Source organism: Dipteris shenzhenensis, chromosome 4, assembly GCF_047967505.1.
Source record: "Dipteris shenzhenensis isolate YYH24624 ecotype China chromosome 4, Dip_SZ_1.0, whole genome shotgun sequence".
NCBI classification, from domain to species: Eukaryota; Viridiplantae; Streptophyta; class Polypodiopsida; order Gleicheniales; family Dipteridaceae; genus Dipteris; species Dipteris shenzhenensis.
The window spans coordinates 14,462,895-14,485,259 of record NC_141599.1 but is presented as its reverse complement, the minus strand read 5'-3'; the positions used below and the strand labels follow the sequence as shown (position 1 = coordinate 14,485,259).

Below are 22,365 nucleotides of genomic sequence, written 5' to 3'. Positions count from 1 at the left end.
CATTACTCGCCCCCATCGTGGCTGTTTGTCCACACTCAGATGATTATGCCTTGAGGCTTGTAATTTTTTATATTTTACCACCACGGGCTGTATCCGTTTTGTGATTACAGCCCGCTGGCCTTGAGGTCTCCTTGTACTCTCGTTTTCAAGCAATATAACTAGCACTACTTTTGGCGAAAAAAAAAAAAAGATGATCCTAAAATCCAATTAGTAAGTCACCTAAGAGGAAGTGCATGGATAATTCAGCAATAGATGCAGCCATACCCTTGGCTTGGGTTCATGTAGATGACGGGCCTCAATTTTGATGTACTTGGCTTGGGGCCTTTACGAGATCAGGGATCCTAGTTTAGATTATAGGACTATGAGGTATAGATGAGGATGCCTTGGTCTCTCATGTTCAGTTTGGGGACAAGTTGTCCAGGTGTATGGATGATATCCTTTTGAATATCATGTATTTCAGCCTCTTAGGTTGGTAGGTCATGTGCAATAGTCTTTTTCGGCTTCAAGATGGTATCTAGACCCTAACCTAGATCGTATTCCCTTGGATGCATAAAGGATTTGGCTGTATGGAGGTGTCCCCATAAAGTATTTCCAGTGGGATCCCAGGGAGCGGGAATGGATTGATGCAGAGCACTAAGAGAAGAGCCTCCTCTTCTTTCTTTACATGGTCAGCAATACAGGAAGTTTCAGCTCAGCCTTAGAGGCTGGAAGCCAACCAGAGTTACTCATTGGGAGAATCTTCACATTTTTGCTGACTTGCAGAAATCCTTTTGCAAGAGACTCAGGAAATCCCTCAAGAATAGAAAAAATCACTCTTTTTTTTTTTGCTTTCTATGTATGGAGGGATTACAATGTGCTAGTGGAGGTCCATGTTTGGGGTAGACTCTACTTATATTTTCATTACCTTCAAATTGAAGAGTCTATTCAACATTGTTTACGGGACTGCAGACATGCAAGGATCATCTAGAAGGGAATTGCTAGTTTCACCCTCCCTGGCATAAGAAAATTCGGGATGTTGGGTGCCCTACAAATATATGGTAATGCATTTTAGCACGTACCAATGTGTGGCCTTCAGCATGTGCATGTATCTGCTCACTATGACACTCCAAACTGAACTCCGTAGAGCATAGACATCGTTGGGCAGTTCACTATTTAGTTTCTTTTCCTTCCTCCCTATTGATGCCGATGTTGGTGCTCGACAGTGACTTTGACTTGCTACTTGCTATAATATTTGCAGAAGTGGGAGCTAGGCATGCCATAATGTGACCTGTGCTAAAGGACACAGGTCTCAAGTCTGAGTGCAGTGATATTTTTGCAGGTGTCAGAGGCTGTGTCTAATGATATAATCTGTGTAAAACACATTGATTCTTGGGCCCATGATGGCAATGAAATGATCCGTTTGATCTGTCGTAATGTAAACTAGTAAAAGACAAGTGTCAGAGGCCGTGTCAAATGATATGATGTATAAGGTACAACTGTAACAACATGATGGCAGACGAAACAGTATAGGGAAAATTTCAAAATCATCTTGGTGCGAAAGAAGAAGAAAATTTAAAAGTCTATGAATACATGCATAGTCCATTCATCCTGTCTCAGCTAAATTTTGAAGGGTTTAAGCATGTTTGATCGTACCATAATGTAGTCCACTCCACAACCAAACTTTGAATCTTTGTCCGGATGATGTACAAGCAAGTTCTCCAATATCTGTCTCTCATCGTCTGGAGTGAGTCTATCGCCCGCCTTATATCTACAAAACAAAAACAATGCTGATGTGTCAACAAGTAATTAGACATTATGTCAACTCAAATGGTCAGGGAAAAAACATGACTTAATAGTCAAAAGAAACGGCATCGCAAAAATAGTGCAAATGTTGGTTCACTCAACGGACTTCCGAGGCCTACATTATTCGTAAAAATGGGGTTTCATTGGAATTGTGCAATGTTTGCAATTAGAAATGCTAACCCATTGAACAGAAACTGTTTTTAATGTTTTTCATGTTTTTAATGTTCTTCATGGTGTTTCACATGAAATATTTCCATTTGTTAAAGATGTCCTGAAACTAGTAAAGTATGGCATGATGCTTGAATGTAGATCGAATCCGCATGATTGGATAGCTGCTGCAAGAAGACTAACCTCAAGGTTATGGCCACATTAATGGGGCAGACATGCAAACACAACAAACTGATATACGAATTGACGAGACCATATGTTTCTCAAATTTCATGACGCTTCTTCTGTTCAATTTTCATTATATGAAATTTAAGGTGGCATTGTATAAATTCACATCAAATAATTGTAAGAACTTCCCTGCAGAAATGGAGCAGCATCTTACATTGAATATTACATCTTGCATAAGAAGGAGATGACAAGAGCACACAAAGCAACCCACTTGGGAATGATCATGGCTAGTCCCTTAGCGCTTGGTTCCAAGAAGATGTTCCTAATACCCTTGTTGGGTTTCGGCCCTATAGAGGAGGATAGACAAGTCACATCACTCTTTATTAGATTTCTCAATCTTCCACGGGTTTATCACCAACTCCTAGCCACGATTGGAGCTATGTTCAGGCTGGCCAAAGATCCTCTGATCAGACCTGATGGGGTTCCTAGAGATATGGTTATTGTATCTGGCCCTAACATTTTAGATCAACATATGATGCTCTAGTGTCCAAATGGCTCTCTTTTCCAACAGAGAGTCAAGATTGTAGGTTGACAGGACCAGTGCAAAATTTGCAGGACCTTTGGGCATTTCGCGAAGACTGCCAAAAGAAGAAAGGGCTCAAGAAGTCTTCTAGTGAGGGCCCTCCTCATAGCGCTCCTTTGGTACCTCCTGCATGTTCAACATTGACTGTGCCCCCTATACGTCTAGCACCACCTATGTGTCTCGCACCTACTGCCCCCATTTGACTCTGGTTAGAGTTGGCGCTCTAGCTCCGTCTCCTCCTCCAGATCAGAAGGCTCCTTCTCTTCACCTTGACTCAACTTTGGTCGGGGCTATTGATACCCCGGATTTGGTAGTGCATAATGTTGAACCTAACCCACGAATATGTTGTCAAAAATGCTTCTGCCATGGACAAAGCATGTCTGTGTGTCATGTATAAGATCTAGCAAGATGGGCTGCAATCGCAGGCTGATGGCTTTCGCCAAGATCTTATACAAAGTGCCCAGTAAGGTGATTGGTCTCCACTGAGACACTAAATGATGCCTCATTCTTAGGCAAGGATAGTGACAAAATTCAATCAGATACTTCTCCAGGTCCTGACCTCCACCTGAGTAGTCCCATTCCACTTCATTGATTGAATGAAGATTGTGCTCCTGTCTCCTTAGCTCATTTGTAAACAGGGTATTTTACATACTCTCGCGCGTGCTTTCCTTAAAAGGAAATCTTTCTCTCCTCTAGCTAATTTTGGAGAGGTGAAGTTCTTGCCCTCTAGCCTTGATGACGTTGTTATTGGCTTTTCTATTGACATAGCATCCTCTTTCACGGATGTAGGAGTTCTTTCCCTTGTGAAATTTTATCCTCTCCATTACTCAAGGACGCAGGAATGTGTTTCGCCACTAGGTCGGGTAAGGTGTTCCACCCAAATTCCTCATGCCAATGAGGATTATTAGCTCGAACATACAAGACCTTGGTGGTGTGCCTCGTTGCCGTTGAAGGCAGATGTTTCATAATCAGCTTCATCCAATTGTTACTGCAAGACTTATTGAACTATTTTTTATTCAAGAACACAAACTGGATGCTAGAGATTGTGTGAACTTACGTAAACTACTATTTGACCATGCCTTTTGGTATACGGATTTGGGCACTGGGAGACCGGGAGAGGAATTTGCATTCAGTTTTAGATTCTTCTCCCCCTAGTGGTTGGGCATGGTATCATTTTATCCTCTAAAGCACAATGGGTCATTCTTTTGATTGGGGGACAAATTGTTGGTCTTCTCAATCTTTATGCCCATCGTGTCCTTTGCCGAACAGAACTTCCCTCTTGGGTCCCCATTGCAGACTCATGGATTATTGGAGGTGACAAAGAGGGAGGATGAGAAGGTTGCATTTACTCACTCGAGAGAGCAGCTTACGATGCCTTCTTTTTTTAGTGCAGTGGGAGAGATGCTTGGATAGGTAATGCCTTTCACACTTTGCCTCATTGTCTCATGTTCTTGGGGTCGAACCCCAGATCACAGATGGCCATCTATGCATAGAGAGACAAATTTTGTGTTCATGATTCGGCTTTAGATAGAGGTAGTTTGGTATGCATTGCACCAAGGGTTTCTGCCTCATATCACTTCTTGATGTTATGATGGTTCTTGAGCCTCATTTGAGATGCCGCTCTACCAATATTAAGATTCCAGATACATTGGATGCAGGACGCTCACAGAGGACGTTTTGCACATTGGGATATCGCATTTGCAAGTTGGAGTGCCATCTCCTTCATATGTGGAAGCAACCTTCTCTGTATTTTTAGCATACTAGTGCTAGTACCACGAGACATGAGATTCTCAGATGAGGGATTGGTCATTGGCAATTTAGCAGTCCTATAGAGGGAAGAGCAGAAACGGTCTATAGATGCTTCGATTCAGGAGGGCCTCGCTACATCATTTTTCATTAGTAGGTTTTATAAGATTAGAGAGCAAAGTATGCCTTTCATGCATGTAAGTCCTTTTGGATTCAGATGGGGGAAGAGTTAATAAATACTTTTTCTCTAATTCTTGAACCGAGACATGGTAAACAAAGTGTTTCTTAGGTTATTGACTCTGACAGGGTTTCAGCCAGATGTTGATGCCATCTTACGCATAGCTACTGATTTTTATGCCTCCCTTCTTTTAGTAGATCCTAATGTGGAGGCCACATATGATGCCAGCAGAGTTTGGCAGGGTATTCCACCACTCCTTCCCCAAATGTCCCACCACTCTGATCATCTGCCAGTGAATCCCATCAAGACTCCCATCCATCCTAGGGCCCTCTCCGTGAGCGGATGGAGTAAGCCTCCCGATCCTACACAATAGAAGCCGGGGTGCGTGCTGCCTCATTGCATCAAACACCATCCCGAGAACACTGCCCCAGCCAAGTGTTATCCCTCCAAGCGTGAAGTCCCTCCCACTAGGACTCAGGAATGGCTAGGTCAATCCCTCTCATCCGCTGCCCTGCCCCTCGCAGATGCGCTATGGCACCAGGCCTTGCCTTTGCCTCCATGGGTAATCTGCTCCATTTGTCAAAAGACCCGGCCGGACCACTATCCCACTGTGCCCAACCAATGTGCATCCGCTGTCCGAGCATACACCCCTCCCGATCTCGGATCTCTGGGTACCACATAAGGGGTTAACGCTCAAACTCCTCTCTACATTTGGAAGTCTGCTCAAACTCATCTCGAATGAGCTGGTCTCTACCAAACCCTGTGAAGGCTCCTCATCAAGCGGGAACCATTCCCTGTAAGGGGGGCCTCTGAGAAGATCCACCTGTGTGAAGGCTGCCACTGTCCATCGGTGCGTGGGGTGTTCCTGAGAAGCCCTCGATGTAAGAGGAGCTTCCAAGGCTCTTCACCTGGGGTGAGGCCGCGAACAAGCAACTTTCCTAGAAGGGCTCTGCTTTGCATCTCTGGATCTATGATACCCAAGCCTCCCAGTGCCTGCGGCATGATCACCGTCTACCAAGCGACGTGGGCTATAGTATTCTACGTGCCGTCGAGCTTGCCCAAAGGAAGTTCTGAACCAACCGGCGGAGCTGCCCAATGCATCCTCTGTGAAAGCATCATCAAGAGTGGATATACCAGGCCGTGGCGAGAAGGACCTGGTTTGCCACTAAGGCACGCCTTGCTAGGGAGAGCTTGGTCGAGCTCCAGTAGAGAAGCTTGCGCCGAACACTCTCTATGACCGAGACGGATCTGCTGCTCTGTTGTAACATCAATACCAACCTGGCAACCGAGGTATCTCGCTGTTTGGCTCCGTGGTATCCATCTGAAGCCAAAGTCACTCCCCCACTCACGGATCTCCTGTGTCTCCTCCTAGCCCGTGAAGAAACCTATAGGCTTTGTCCAATGGATCCGCGCACCCGAGGCCTCACAATAGATAGCCAAGGCTCCCCTGACTCTCTCCAAGCTCATTGTGGTGCCCTCAACATACAAGGCCGTGCCATCTACAAACTCAAAGTCAAGTAGTTCCTCCTCCTGATGCATTGGGAGCCTCAACCTTGTGAGGCCCGCCACCTGTGATCTCAAATAGTAGCCCAAGGCTTTTGCCACGAAAAGGAAGAGGAAACAAACAAGTGGGCAGCCCTAGCGGACCGAGCGTAAGAGCGCTGAAACTCCTCTAACCCATCTGTCTGAGAAACCCAATCTCTGCATAGTGTCCTACAAGAAGGACCACTCCACCCTGCATAGGCCTTCTTAAAATCCAAGAGAAGGATGGCCAAAGGCTGTGACTCCTCCCTGGACCAATCCACTGCCTCCCAAAAAGTGAAGATGATGTCCAGGATGCTGCACTCTTGGACAAACACGGTCAGTGTGTCGTGGATGATGTCCGTAAGATGTGGCCGTAACTGCAAGCTCAAGACCTTGGCGAGGATCTTGTAAGCGGTATCAAGCAGAGTGATTGGTCTCCACTGTTGGATGTCCGATCTATCTCCCCCTTTCGGGATCAAACAAATCCAACCCATGCTCAAGGACTGCGGGAGGAAGCCCGTGTCAAAAATTTCCTGGCATGCTAGTCGGAAAGGGGTGGAGATGATCTCCTAGAAGTTCCGGAGAAGGTCAGAGTCAAGCCATCTTCACCTGGACACTTTTGGGTCGAGAGAGCCTTGAGGGCTTCCTAGAGCTCCTCATCAGTGAAAGGCTCCTCTAGCCTGCTGATTAAATCCTGCAAGACCACTGCCAGAACGTGATCCCAAACTACCTCTCGGGCCACTAAACCAACTAGAGTCATCCTCTCCCTCTGAAAAAGTTGCCTGTAGAAATATGTGGTCAGGTCTAGTATCTCCTACGGGTCAATGTGAATGATGCCCTACGGATCCCAAAGACATTGTAGTTATGTGCCTGCTGAACGAGGCCCAGTGGTCTGAAAGAACTGCTTCGTCATCCTGTCCCCCTGCTATACCCACCGGGCCCAAGAAGAGTGATAAAAGAACTCAGCCCGCCGGATCTCCCTGTCCTGAAGCTCAAGCCGAGCGCTCTCGAGCCTGGTCTCAAAGCCATTGGGAACTTGGGTCCTGCTCCCTGAGCCGCTCTATGGAGGCGAGGTGCCTTCTCAAAGCTGGCTCAAGATCTTGAAGTATCCTCCTCCTCCTAGGGGGGTGAGCCTGTAGCTCCTCACTGCTCCTCTGGATCGCATCGGCCACCCACGAAGCCCAACCCTCGCTCGGTGTCATCTTTGAGTGCTCCCAAATCTCCGCCAAGGCCTGTTGGATCTGCTCATCCTCCAGGAGGTCCTTCGGGATGCGGACCCCCCTTCTGGGAGAGACCTCGACGGGGCTGCTCTATGTGAAGTACTGCAGGAGAGTGGTCTGACATCGTGGTACCTGTCAAAATCCCGGTAGAGCCGCCTCTGTGCAGTGCCCAATCCCCAACGTAGGAACGGTCCAGTTTCTCAAGCAGTCCATCATGTCTCCTCTGTCCAAAAGAGAATAGAAGACTGCCAGGTATCCTGCTGAAATGTGGCTCTCGCCATGGGTCTCTGCCACTGATCATGAAAATGAACTGCACCTAGGTGCTACGCTCTGCTACAGGCATCTCAACGAATGAGATGCCGCCCTGCTTGTCTTTCCCAAACTCCAGGTTGTTGAAGTCTCCTCCAACAATCCAGGAGTCTACATCCAGAAGACTCTCTGTCAGCCTCCTCCAAAAGGCTGAGCGGTGCTGTCTGCACGTTGGAGCATACACGTTTAAGATCCCAATCCTGGACTCTCCCAACCTGACTCCCATCCAAACTCCACGTCCAGGAATAAGCTCACGCTAGTCGTAGACCTCTGGAGCCAAAGTCTGTGAAACCGAGATGCAGAACCCTCCGCTCCATCCTACTGCAGGGGACCACTCCTCCGGACCTCTCCTTGGGAGGAGGTGGTGACGTCGTCTGATGTCTGCTGCTGAAAACATATGCTCCTAAATCAAAAGGATATCCACTGGACGTCCTACAACGGCCCTCTGCAACTCTTGTTGGAGTATCAGGTACTGCGGCTGACTACGAGCACGTTCCAACTCACTATGGTCCAACTCATGAGGACGGGGGTGCAGAGAACAAGGCTCTCCTATGCATAGGTGCCTGTTCCAAAAAGAATGCCTTAAGTGACTTTGCCAGGGGTTTTGAGGGCGAATAGTCCGTGTCTGTGCGACAACGTACTAGGGTGGATACCGGCTCAATGCCGATCTTTTGTGCCCACTTCATCACGAAGGAGACTTCTACCCCAAACCGCTCTACACAATCCTGGAGGGGCCAGTAGTATGCTTGGTCCACCGTGGCCTCAAGCCGTACTCAGAGGAGGTTGGGAAGTGGTAGAAGCCATCAAGGATGAAGCGACAGAACGACTTAGGAGACAAGAAGACAACCAATAGGAAGCAAGAAAGGGGATTTCTAGCCATGAGAACCCGATGAGGGGCAAGGTGAAGATGGGCAAAGGATAGAAACTGGGGGCATTCTAACATAGAGCATAGAGTCCAAGTGGAAAGAGAGGGGCTGGAGTTAAGAACTCGCCTAGTGTATCTTCTCTTCGATGTATCTGTCATCCACTGTAACTCTAATTGGTTGAGGACTCATTCCTCCCACTGAACTACGCTTCTTACCATCTCTACTTACTACTCTAACATTTCTCCCTGCTATGTTCTCCTCCCTTTATCTGGTATAACGGACCCTATGTCATGTGGCTCGAGTTTTGTCTTATTCATGTGAAAGGTTGGCTCTTGTGACCTTGACCACTTCTCTGCTCTCCTACTCGACTTACCACCCTTCCAAGCATTCTTGCATTCCTTCTTGGTTTAGCACTTGCAGATCATTTGCATCGTTGCCTACCCCGTACGTAGTCGTAACACGTTGTACTGCACCATCACGAATAGCACAGACGCTTCCACCATCACTGAGCAGCCTACTCCACTAGTGCTTAAGAGAAGTAATTCGTAGCTTCGCCTCCACACTCATTATTACCCGTGTCACACACTCTTGCACCTCACACCAGTGTGGCCTTAGGCCTCCGGTAGCACCTTCGAAAGAGATCAGACCTCCCCTCAGACAGTTTATGGCGATCACGATGGAACACTGTTAGCACAAGTGAAGTGGTATTCTAGGGTCCGAAAGAGAGGTCTTATGCCGAGTACTTTTGAGACCTTTGAAGGAACTAGTGAGAGAACTAGGAGGTACTTAAGGAGAGTAGAGAAAAGACTTCCGGCAGAAGAAACCCGATACAAGAAGCATTACGTGCAACGGAAGTTTGCGAAGTTTTTAGGGTGAGGCTTGAGCACAAAGTGAACCCATTGGAGCAGTAGCCAGAGCAAGTAACTTCATCGAAACTCTCATCAACTTGGACATAAGGAATCCTGGGTGGTCAAATTGGGACTTCGGACAAGAAGTACAAAGCAGAGAGCGGGTGAAAGAGGAAAGTACGAAGGACGAAGGCTCTTCAAGATCTCGTCAAGGTCAAGACAGCCCATCTTCTCCTCTTGCAACAATGTCTTCATCAACAACCACTTCTGCGAAGTGGTGACTCCTGCTTCTTCGGACTCGACATCTATTGGTCAAGCTACTATCTCATGTATTATCCATAGCTCCGGATTTCTGGCAAGTCTTACTTCCACATCCATCCCACTCGTGGGTACTTTTGCCCCGGCCATGCACCTTACCTACCGTGAATGTTTCACCTCCCTTTCCATCAGTATCGCAAGAAACACTTCTAGAAACGTTTCTAAAAATGCGTCTCTAGAAACGTTTCTAGATTTTGCCACACGTTTTGTCTAGAAATGGGTAAAAAAACAAATCAAACATAAATAATTCTCTCTAGATTCTCTCTCTCTCTCTCTCTCTCTCTCTCTCTCTCTCTCTCTCTCTCTCTCCATTCGTACCTCTCCCCATTCGTCCATTAGCACCAGCTGTACCTCTCCATTCGTACCTCTCCCTACGTACCCATTAGAAGCAGCTAACTAACCCTAAGCTAAACCCCCAACCCAACCCGGGGGATAAGTTCAGCTAGGGGGTTCAAACAGACAGCCAACTATGCACTACTGGCCTACCCTCTCCTAAGTGCCCCTCAACTCCCTCAACATCCATCAAGACTCGGTACTCGACAGTTGTAGCCATGACACTCTCTCCATATGCACGGAATTACCAACAAGAAGGCTCAAAACGACCCATCACACCGAGGTCCTCCGCGTATGCAATATCATTTGCATACAATTCCTTTATGGCTACATTAGTAGTGACTTCACCATTGTTGGCCCTCTGCAGGAGATGTTGTCTAATTCTTAGTAGCACCCACATTCATCACTGCTCCATCAGGAGGCCCTTCAACTCCTGCATCCGCTTCAGCCTCTCAGGTGGGGAGGACGGTTCTCAGTCCTATAGAAAAAGCCAGACTTTTGAGTTACTCAACAAGGTCCATATGAAGACTCAGAAGTTCAAATAGCACCTCCATGAGGATACAGAAGCTCATGTGAGGAAATTTCTTACAACATGTAGAACTAAAGGCGTGGAGAACTAGCATGCCCTCCTTCACATCTTTTCCTCGTCATTGGAGAATGTAGCTGATGTATGGTATAGTCAATTTCACCCTGACCATTTCTAGACTTGGATAGACCTAAGGGAGTTCTTACCAACTTTCAAGTTTAAATTTTTTTCGAACATATGATTGTCTAGGAGTTGTCCACTGATACTATGAAGCCTACGATAGCATCTTTCAGATGTACACAAGGATGAGGGTCTTGGCCACAAAGATGTCCGTGCCACCCAATGATGTTGTCATGAAGGGGTTGTTTTTGAAAGCATTACCTTCCACCATTGCTATAAGGCTAGTCGACAAACTCCCTGAGCATGCCTAACTACAAGACTTCTTGAGGGAAGTAATAAAGATGAAACGGTCTTAGTTAAAGTTAGCATCATCACACTCCTACCACCCAATTTCCAAGAGAGAAGAGCTCACTAGCATGGCAACGCTGGATCGGATTATGTACATGATGTCCTGCGGGGGTCTGAGATTCCTGCTGCTCCTGCTTGAGAGGGTGCTAGACTGGGGCTTGCTGACTCTGCCTGCTCTGCGCGGGTGAGAGGGGAGGCACTCGGCCATGGCCACGGGGAAAATTTCTGGCTAAGTGACCCATCAATCTGCAACGGAGACACTCACCTGGCAACCCAAAAATCTCCACTCGTTGGCGAAGTGTACCCCCTTCAAGGGTCTCTAGAAGAATAAACTCTGGGAGGGCCTCTAGGCTCTCAACCACCAGTTTGATCCTGGGGACCCCGTCATCTGCTACCACTGGTGTGGCCGAGTCTGGTGAAGACTCAAGCACGGTATCAAATGCCCAACCAATGGAGGGGAGGATGGCTCTGTACTCCTTTGGGAGCCCTAGGAAGCGAAGAGTAACGAGAAGCAGGGAACATGGTGTGTCGTGTCCATGTCCTCTACTGTAAGCCATGGTACCAAGGAAAGAGGTACACCAAATGCGGGCCAAGGAGGATGGGGCTCTGCTCCACAAGTGTCAAGGCTGTATTGGGGGAGCTAGCTGGACGAGGAAGACGCCTCTTATATAGATGGTGACCTCCTGAATGTGGCCGCCCTTTAGTGCCAAGCTTGCCTGGATCCACTCTCACACCTATCTCCTTGTGGGTGTGAGGCCCACAATTCTACCCACAATCGCCTTGTCTTGAAGGGACTGAAGTGCTTGCTAAACTTGTTCTTTGTTGGCTAGAGAAAGAAGGACTTTAACGGCTACGGGATTCGAGGGTGTTGCCATAGAGCCCCTCCGGCCAGACCAAAGGTCACCACCAAGATCTTCTTCCTTGTAATAAACACAAATGCTCCTGCTGCTGGTGAAGAATGGAAGGAAAAAGGGGGGGAGGTGGGGCAAGGGGGAATGGACAATGCGGGAGGGCGGAGGCAAAGAAGGGAGATGAAAGAGAAGAAGCAGAGCCGGCAAGACGGGAAAGCAGCGAGGGACGTCAGGAAGAGGACGGAAGGGAGACAGAGGGGGAAGGAAGCACCGGGGGGGGGGAGGAGGCAGGAGGGGGTGAAAAAGGAGGCGGGGGTGAAGAAGTGAAGGGACGGGAGGATGGTGAATAGATGGCGGGGGAAGAGATGGAGGTGGAGTTGGGGGGGGGGGGGAGGAGGGGGGGCGAGCAGGCGAGGAAGTGGAGCGGAAGGCAGAAGGGGAGGCAAAGGCAGAGAGGGATGGAGAGGAGGCATAAGGATGTCGGAAGGAGGGGCGGAAAGGAGAAAGGAGACGGGGAGGAGCAACGACCGAGGCGGGGGCGAGGGGTCAAGCCGGGGAGGAGGCTAGGGGCGGAGAGGAGGCAAACGTTGAGGTGAGGCGGAAAAGAGGCGAGGCGGAGGGTAGGCTAGGAGCGGGATGGCGATGGCGGGCAACGGGAGCATCCAGGTCCGTGAGCAGCTCATACTCCTGAATCTGATAACTTTGAGTGCTTTCTATTACAAGATAGCTATCCAAAATTGGAAGACTCACATTGATAAGCTTGATGTAGACTCCTTGATGTGTATGAGGGTGAAGCTCTTATTAAGGACGTGATGCATAGCAGTCAGTGTGATGAGTGGTTAGGTGTTGCAGCTTGCGGGGAGGAGTCGGGTAACTGGGGTCCGAGATATGTAATTAAACATGGCCGCGTTGGGTTGAGTTCCCATTGGGGGGGGGGGGGGGGTAGACTGGTTTAATTTAAGACTATGTGTGAAAGGGAATCCAGGGGAAGGATTCCAAAGAGTTGGAGGTGGAGTGCTTTCATGTAAGAAAGTTGGTTCGCACTCTATGGGAGGGGATGAAGTTATGTTATACAGCCTGGTATACAGTTTTTTGAGATATACATGATATGCACCTTTTGGATATGGCTCTCTCCCTCCTTCACCCTTGCTTGCATCCCGAGCATGAAGCATGTAGAGCACATGAATAAATAATTCGGATTTCACTACATGGGACTCCCCGCTCTTCCTATTTAGCGCCCCTCTGATGATTCACCGTTACTTCTCTCATTCTTGAATCGAATCGAAGGGGTTATGCTTGTAAAAAGTAATAGAAGGCCACAACAGAGAGGCCGTCATCAACTCCACACCAGGGCATTACTTCATCACAAAGGGTATCCGCCTTGCCTTGAATTCCCTCTTCACCATCATTCCATACGACTTTGCCTCACTGTTGTATCCCACGTTTCGTGCCACTATTCACGACGACACACACAGGTGATACCAATGTAAACTACTCGGTGCTTTCTATAAATTCAGACAACGGATTTTACAGAGGCGTTTGAATGAAATGATTGCGAGTTGCCAAACACATATACTTGAACTTAAGAGTTTGCAATTGAGCTGGAAGTAAGACTTATACAGCTTAAACACAAAGTGACATCATTGGAAAATTGCAATATGATTGAGGGGCCAAGACGGCCCCCCCCCCCTTATCCAGGCTCACTTTATTCTTGAAAATGGAGATACAAGACCAAGGTGCAATGCACCTTCCAAACTGATGAACTTAGTGAAAACCTAGGACCTAGATACAAGACTCAAGAGCATATGTACAAGGTAGACAACAAAAAGGAGGACTCCAAGCTCAGGTTTCAACTCTTGACTTGCCCAATCCACAAGGAAGAAGCCTGCAACAATCACCACTTACATCCAACATTAGAGGCAAGCACTAGTTTCTAGAAAGATAGTAGAAACAACATGAAATAGTGCTGTAAATGAGATAAACTTGACAATACAGGCTCCCTTCGTGACTTGACCCTTTTGTAGGCACGCCAAGAGTTGAAACTTGAGCTTGGAGTCCTCCTTTTTGTTGTCTACCTTGTACATATGCTCTTGAGTCTTGTATCTAGGTCCTAGGCTTTCACTGAGTTCATCAGTTTGGAAGGTGCATTGCACCTTGATCTTGTATCTCCATTTTCAAGAATAAAGTGAGCCTGGATAAGGGGGGGGGCCGTCTTGGCCCCTCAATCATATTGCAATTTCCAATGATGTCACTTTGTGTTTAAGCTGTATAAGTCTTAATTCCAGCTTAATTGCAATCTCTTAAGTTCAAGTATATGTGTTTGGCAACTCGCAATCATTTCATTCAAACGCCTTGGGTCACACACTTGCACCCGTGGTCCTCATCTGACCAACTTGTTATATCAGTGGCGGGCGATAGCTAGACTGTTTGTGGCACCTCTTCTCCCTCTCCTGGTATCCTCTCTTCTACTATTGTCTCCATCGCCACACCCGCCTCTTCTGCACCAGCCTCTCTGGGAGTCTCTTCAGACTTGACATCCCCTGTCTCTACTGCTTCTCCCTCTACACCACCATCTCTAGGGCATTTCTCTATGCCACCCCCTCCAGTTCTAGCCTCTCGTGCATGATCTTCTGTTTCTATTCAGGCAGAGTCAGGTTTCGAGGATAGTATTTCTCAAGGCACTTCTTGGCCATGCTCCTTAGGTTTTACTCACAGGATGCCATTGCTCCATCTATAGTGGTGACTTCACAGATCCTATCATATGATCATTTTCTGCGGGCCGCATCGGCACACATGTGTCATCCTCAACACAGGATTCGATGGATGGGCAGCCTTCCATCTATCTTGACGTCATTGATTATATAGAGGCCGTGAGCTCTTCTTTTGACTCTCAGCCCAGTTTGGGACAGGTTTCGGAAGGACACAGACTACTTGATCTGAATCTTACTTCGAGGACCACTGCTGATAGCAGAACACCTCCGAGATCTCTAGAAGAGTGACATCCGATCCTACCGTGCACGGTAGTCAGCAGAATCCGTGGGGCACTCAACCTAACCAACTCAACACCTGGCCTAGTGACATCATTTTTGCAGATAGTAATGCCGATTGTCCTCCCTTGTTGGAGAATGATATGCTGGACATGTATTTTGCCTCATCTTCAGGACATTCATTCTCCCATGAGGTACAGGTTAAGGAGAAATGAGGATCATAAGCGGCTTTTTCATGACCTCAAGAAAAAGAGGCCTCCTGTCTGTATGGAGGAGGACCTAGATCAGCTCTTTACAATTCCCTTGCAGGAGACACTTGCATGCAACAAACATGCATCTAAAGCTCCCAGTTGTTATCTGGACATAGAGCCCATGGAGGATGAAGGTGTGTGAGCAGCCTTTGAGGAGATTATTGACATGGCTTACCTAGTATGCTTGGGCAAAATAATCGATGCACATGGCGCAGCACATTATGGACGATACCTTCATTCAGTTGCGTCCTGCATTGTTTAATTCTACAGGCCACACGTGCATTATGGATTGGTCTGCTTGGGCAAAATGAGCGATGCACATGGCGCAGCACATTATGGACGATAGCTTAATTCACATGGGTCCTGCATTGTTAGATTCTACAGGCCACACGTGCCGCATGCTGTCCACAAAACAGCAGCTAAGGTTAGAGACAGAAAAACGTGCATTATGGATTGGTCTGCTTGGGCAAAATGAGCGATGCACATGGCGCAGCACATTATGGACGATAGCTTAATTCACATGGGTCCTGCATTGTTAGATTCTACAGGCCACACGTGCCGCATGCTGTCCACAAAACAGCAGCTAAGGTTAGAGACAGAAAAACTTGTTGCAGCTCAACGTTTAGAGTGGGAAGCATTCTTCATGCAAAGGAAGTTCAGTGGGATGCAGCCTTATAGGCAAGGGAAGCTAAGTGGAAGGCTCAACACCATGAGCTTCAGCAATGTCGTCATCTATAGGAGGAATAGTGGACAGCCACCAAACAAGATATGGAGGACCTTCACTCAGCTCATCAGGCTGAGATTTAGAAAACTCACAGCTCTACACAAAAGATACACCTCCATGGTTACAAACGAAGCCAAAGCTGATTTGCAGGTGGTGGAGTTACAGAGTCACCTGACCACCATAGAACAACATCAGTAGCAACTTCAAGAGGAGGAAGAAAATCTGCACACGTCACATGCAAGATTGCACAGGGATCTTCTTGGGCTATAGGCTGAAATTTCTAATCTTGAATCCAAGCTTGATCATTACAAGTTTGGCTACTATTGATACCAATCCAAGTATGAAGACCTACGCAACCTTATGGACACTATAGAGGAAGATGAGCAGAACAACCCTAGAGCCTCCACATAGCCACCGCATCCACCGCCTCTTACATGACGTTTATCCAGCAAGCAATGGCTCCTGGATCTAACACTATTAGATGTGTTTCTTTTTAGTTCCCTTGGATTCTGCATCTGGCAATTTTGATATATTTTCTTTTTAGTTCTACTTCATTGTATATAGACCATCGTGTGTTGTATATAGATGATGGTGTTCTTTCATGATGTAAGGCTATGAGCCATTCTTGTTTCAGTTTTGGAGATGTAAGGCTAAAAGCCATTTCTTATTTACTCAATTATACTTGTAATTTTTTGGTACCAAATCATTGGTGTCATTATGGCTTGTCATTCACCAGGAAGGTGAATGATAGTGGTAGGGGAAACTATTGTACTGTCGACTCTGTGCCAACATGAACTTATGTAGAAAGAGAATGTGATACAATTTTGTGTTACAACTTTGTGATACAACTTTGTGTTACAACTTCTACATACGACTTCTACATGTAGAAAGAGAATGTGTTACAACTTTGTGATACAACTTTGTGTTACAACTTTGTGATACAACCTTGTGTTACAACTTCTACATGTAGAAAGAGAATGTGTTACAACTTTGTGATACAACTTTGTGTTACAGCTTTGTGATTCTCCTCCCTCCTCCTCTCTCCTCCTCCTCCCTCCTCCTCCCTCCTCTCTCTTCTTTCCCCCATGCTCTTACACCTTCTTCCTCTCCCACTCCTATGCTCCCCCTAAACCCTTAAAACTCCATGATCTATGAGGGAGATGAGTTCTCCACCATGTACTCTACCCTGACCTTGGAACCTCCTTCTAAACCCTGGAACCTCCTTCTGAACCTTGGATCCTCCTTCTAACCCTGGACTCTTTCTAAACCCTGGAACCTCCTTCTAAACCCTGGAACTCTTTCTAAACCCTGGAACCTCCTTTTGAACCCTGAAACCTCCTCCTGAACCCTCGAACCTCCTCCTGAACCCTCGAACCTCCTTCTAACCCTTAAACTCCTAAACCCTACAACCCCTAATGAAGGCGAAAGCCTTCATTACCTCAACAAAGATGATTTACGTTCCTTTTACACATGCATGCACTTTGTTTGCTTACCACACTTAAGTCTACGTCTCTCATCGGAACATGACTCGAGGTCCTAAGCTACACATATACTACAACCGACAATCCCAATATATCTGTAGGTGACAAAAAGCCTCGGAACCCTGCAAACATAGAATACCCAGCTCTTCCTACGAAAGCAGTAGGAAAGAGCCAACATGTACTCATACTAGACAGACCTTGGTCACAACATCTTGGTTAGACCTCGGTCACACCTGGGTCAGACCTTGTTCCACCTTGGTCACATCTTAGTCACATCTTGTTCCACCTTGGTCACATTGTGGTCACATTGTTTCACATCTTGGTCATATTTATTCACATTGCGGTCATATTTGTTCACATCTTGGTCAGTGGAGCGACATGTCAAGGATGGACAGACAGTGGTCACACCTCGGTTACACCTCGGTCACACTTCGGTCACATGACTGACATGGAGGGAGCAAGACGTGACTACATACTAGAGCGATACATGAGCAGTACATGACTAGAGCAGTACGTGTAAGGGCATGACGAGGGTGGACCGACCTTGGTCAAGGATGAGCCGACCTTGGTCAGAGTAAAAGTACTCGCGCACTGAACTACAAGAGTCAAGGGAGCACAGGTGGTGCACATGGCCAGCTCACCACCCACTAGGCTTAGATGCACATGGAACAGACAGAGAGTGCACATGGAGTACTCAAGTCACCGACTCAATTTTCAAAGAAGGTTGATAAGTGGCAACATCAGGACGAAGTGACGGAATGGCTAAGGAGACAAGAAGACAACCAATAGGAAGCAGGGAAGGCGAATCAGGAAGATCAGATGATGGTCAAGGTGAAGAGGAGGTAAGGAGAGGGGAATGGGGCACTCCAGCAAAGATGCATTTGGCATTCGATCCAAGATTGTAAGTGGAGAGAGAGAGAGAAATAGAGAGAGAGTGTGTGTTTATTAAAGTCTTCAAAAGACCGATGGGTGGAGCTACTAAACGAGCTCTGAGGGTGGAGCTACTAAACGGGCATCCACACCAATGCAGAATGCAAAAAATGCAAAATGGTAGTACTAAGTACTAAGTACAACATAGTCATGTTAGTGATCGACGACATATCAATCTAAACATGATCATGATGATGATGATGATGATCATCATCATCATCAAGACATCAGGGTGGATGAGGCAATGGAGGCATGAATGTGGCAATAGAGTGTTGTCGGCCGCTCACAGATGTGGTCCTGTGACGTCTCTTGGTCATAACTCTGCGCCTAACGAGGGCTACAATAACCTTATTTGGAGTCACGCACTCTAGTGTACCCTTATTTGGTGTATCTACTATTGGTCACTTTCATCTTAGATGCTATGCTCCCTTCATCTTCCTTTACCTGGTACAAAGGACCGTGTGTTATGTGGCTTGACTTCAGCCTTGTCCATGTTGAGGGCTGGCTCTGGTGAGTGTGTGTTTCCCTTTCATGCTTTCATTAGGGGTGCTGTCCACTCGTATATGTTCCGCGCTAAGTTCGTACACATTCTGCGCTAAGTCTGCACCATTGATCGATTGCACTAGCGTTACGAAGTAGACATTTGTAGTTTTTCCTCAACATCCGTTGTGACAGGCACTACTTGCATCTCACACTAGTGGCCTTAGGCCTCCGGTAACACCACCGGCATTGATCAGATCTCCCCTCAGACATTTCTCCAGCCTCTTCTTGCATTCATTGATGTGGTGTCCAAGCTTCTTGTAAAAATAGCATTTATCCTTCTTTTTTGGATGACCTGCATTTCTGAATTTCTCCTTGATGGCTGAGCTGAAACAGTCCTGGACCAAGAGCCACCTTGTCTCTACCTTTAGCCAGCAAGGTATGATCCCCACCATGCTCATCAACAGATATATTTTTTCTTGTATGTTTTTCCTACAATAATAGCCCCTCTTGTTCCTAAAACGTACGTGGTACTGTATCATCCCTCATAAACAAATTCAAGTAAGTATGAAAAGACAGATAAGACTCTAGCAAACAATTCATAGTTGTAGACAAGCTGACTATCAGGCATAACTTGATCAATCTTCAACTGTTGTACTCTAAGATCCTGAATCTTAGTCAAATGATCCGACATAGAGTCAGCCTTCAGCATCTTGGCATTGTCAAGTTGTCTTTTCAAGAAAGAGATCTTGGCGTCATCCTGGCCTAATACATATTCTCCAAGGTATACCAAGCTTGCTTGGGAGTCCTAGAGGAACAGATATGAGATATGATAAAACCCCTTAAGGGACAAGACAATGAGGCATCTTTGGCATCCCATCTCCTAATCCTAAGTAGGGGCAGCAAGTGCAATTACCCTCACATGAGCCTATGATGGAAGGCAATTAGAGACAAAGCCTAGGCATCTTTGGCATCCCAACTCCTCTAATCTTGAGTAGGACCGACGGTGTAGCCGGCCTCACTTGAGCTTGTTGTCTCTCACAGGCGTTACATTCTTATCAAGGTGTACCAGGAGCAATGAGTGCATCTTCTGGAGGACGAGCATATTCACTTGTAATAAAATCCCATAGGCCTTTGCAATCGACAAAATTCTTTACATAAAAATCCATAGGAAATTATTGGCACATCAAATTTATCCTCTTGGATCAAAATTCCAAAAGCATCTCCTAGGTTTTGATCTTAATTCTCAGCCATTTTTAATATAAATGCATAACCACTCCTTGAAGATTTATGTGGTGTGAATTATACTACACCAACAAGAATCACGGGGCCTTTTTTGTGAGATGCAGAAGCAACTCCTCCTTCCTGCTCATGGCTTATACCCTCACTCGAGGACAATGTTTAGGAGATGGTGGTATCTAGTATCACTAGTTAGACCATCTGGGTCGCCCATTATAGGTTGATGATGGGAGGCCAGTAGGTATGTCCAACAGCCACTACCATTGTCTTTGGAAGGATATCATCTATACCTTGTGCACCATATGGGAGCAAGAGGATGGGTTCTCAGATGACCATCGAAAAGCGTGTGCATTTTTGCAAGGCATGGCTTGCAAGTGTTTTTTCTAAACATTTAGAGCAAGACATCGATTGGTCTTATAGTCCCCTACCCTCAGTGTTGACCCCTTGTTTCTAAGATTCCTTAGGCAGTGAGCTAGTGCTATGTTAGCTATAATACTAAGACCACGTCCTCATGGTGGGAGGCAATGCACAACGTCTCGGCTTCGCATCATTGGTATGGACTATTCTCGAGGACACGGATACCTCTCATGATCTAGTTTCTATGGTAGTCCCTTGGCTCCTTCCACCGTAGATACTACGGAGTGGCATCGGGGAGCCTCGTCTAGGCGGAGAAAGCAAACAACCTCTAGGCTCTAGGCTTGATAGACTAGCAGAGGGTCAAGGTGGTGGGCCATTTGGGCAGATCATCAACTATTGATCCCAAACTTGACACGACAGGAGGCACAGTGGCACTTTTGGGAGGGTCGGCCTCTTCAGGAGATTCAATGGGACCTGAGTGAGTGGTCTTGGCCTGCCTGAGTTGCGCAACGGACAAGGATGAGAGTATACCCTTCTCTTCTTGCACCACCGGCATTGGCCGACGTCTCCCATTGGAGGCAACAAAATGGCTTTATCGAGGGTGCGGCATTGGGTAAAGCAAAAGGTTCAAGGGTGGTCATTTATCGCTTTTCGTTGCGTCTCTGGACCAACCGTAGACCACTAAAGATCTCTTATTTCTTCTAGATGGTCACGCATGGAGGGTTGACCATCGGCCCCTACTCAGTGCCTCCTCCAAGCAGAGACGGTGGACAACCTCCAGGATGATGAGGCTCTAGGCATGATAGACTGGCAAAGGGTTAGGGTTGTGGGCCAGTTGGGTAGATCATGGACTCCAGCATAGTCCTGACATGACAGAAGAAGGCACAGCGGTGCCTCTGGCTTTGGGATGTCCATCCTCTTCAAGAGATTTAGTGAGACCCGAGCGAATGGTTCTGGCCTTTCCGGGTTGCGCATCGGACAAGGTTGAGGAGGTACCCTTCTTTTCTTACAACACCCGCATTGGCTAACGTCTTCCTATAAAGGCAGCAACATGGACTCCCTCAAGGGCACGGCATTGGGTAGAGGAGGAGGTTCCAAGGAGGTCATTTCTCGCTTTGGTTGCGTCTCAAGACCACCCGTAGACCACAAAAAATCTCTTATTTCTTCAGGATGGTCGCAATGGAGGCTTGCCCATCAGCTCTTGGCTGGAGCACAGACGGAGTGTTAGAGACAGACCCTCACTATCTTTGGGGTTGCCCAACAACACAGAGGATCTGGTAACCTTTAATAAACTTTCTTTCTTTCTTTCTTTCTCAAAGTTGTGGCCATCATGCAGAGGATGCAACAAGACACAAAGGTAACTCTGAGAGCATGCAGGTTGTTGGAGTGGAGTCAAAGGACACGTTCGAGGCACAACTTGCTGCTAGTGTGCTAGAAAATTTAGAGAGTAAGCAAGCAATGTGGGACAAAGGAGTGAAGTCAATTGGGCTTGATATGCAGGACCTGTGAAACAAATCACGGATGCATTCAGCCTGCAGAGACATCAATAATAAAAAAAGTAGCAAAAAAGAAGATAGAAAGACCTCAGAGAGGGATAGTTTCAATCGGAGGTGCCTGGCTCACAGAGCTATTGTATTTTTTTGGCTGATGTAAATAAAACCCCCGTTGTGTGATTTTTGGATTTGCGAGGATGACACCCCGGATTGGGGTAATGATATTGGCTTCACTTGGGTACAGAGGGGCTTCTTCGTCAGATATTTGGGCTGCAAGGTTGGGGTGGGCATCTCTCCCTCACAACAATTTGCTCCGGTGTTGGAAAGCATCAGAAGAAAGCTCCTTTTCTGGAGCTCAGCCAAACTTGACTTGGCCTCCAGGGTGGTGGTGGTTAACCAGGTTCTTCTAGCCACAGCATGGTTTGTATGCTCTTGTTGGTGCTACTCTAGGGATTGTATCACTCAGCTTAAGAGGCCTGTACGAAACTTTTTATGGAGTGGTCTAGATGGCACAACTGATGTTACAGCCAGGGTG

At 47.0% G+C, this 22,365-nt stretch overlaps 1 protein-coding gene across 4 annotated transcripts in view; it reads right to left on the bottom strand.

Moving 5' to 3' along the window:
- LOC147902501 (DNA-directed RNA polymerase IV subunit 1-like) overlaps positions 1 to 22,365 on the bottom strand; it is a 179,946-nt gene that overhangs the window by 14,359 nt on the left and 143,222 nt on the right. For all 4 annotated transcript variants that reach the window (XM_087373540.1, XM_087373542.1, XM_087373541.1 and 1 more), the window contains one exon: positions 1,633 to 1,747. In XM_087373540.1, coding sequence (XP_087229666.1) covers positions 1,633 to 1,747 — 115 coding nt within the window. The remainder of the gene's footprint in view (positions 1 to 1,632; positions 1,748 to 22,365) is intronic.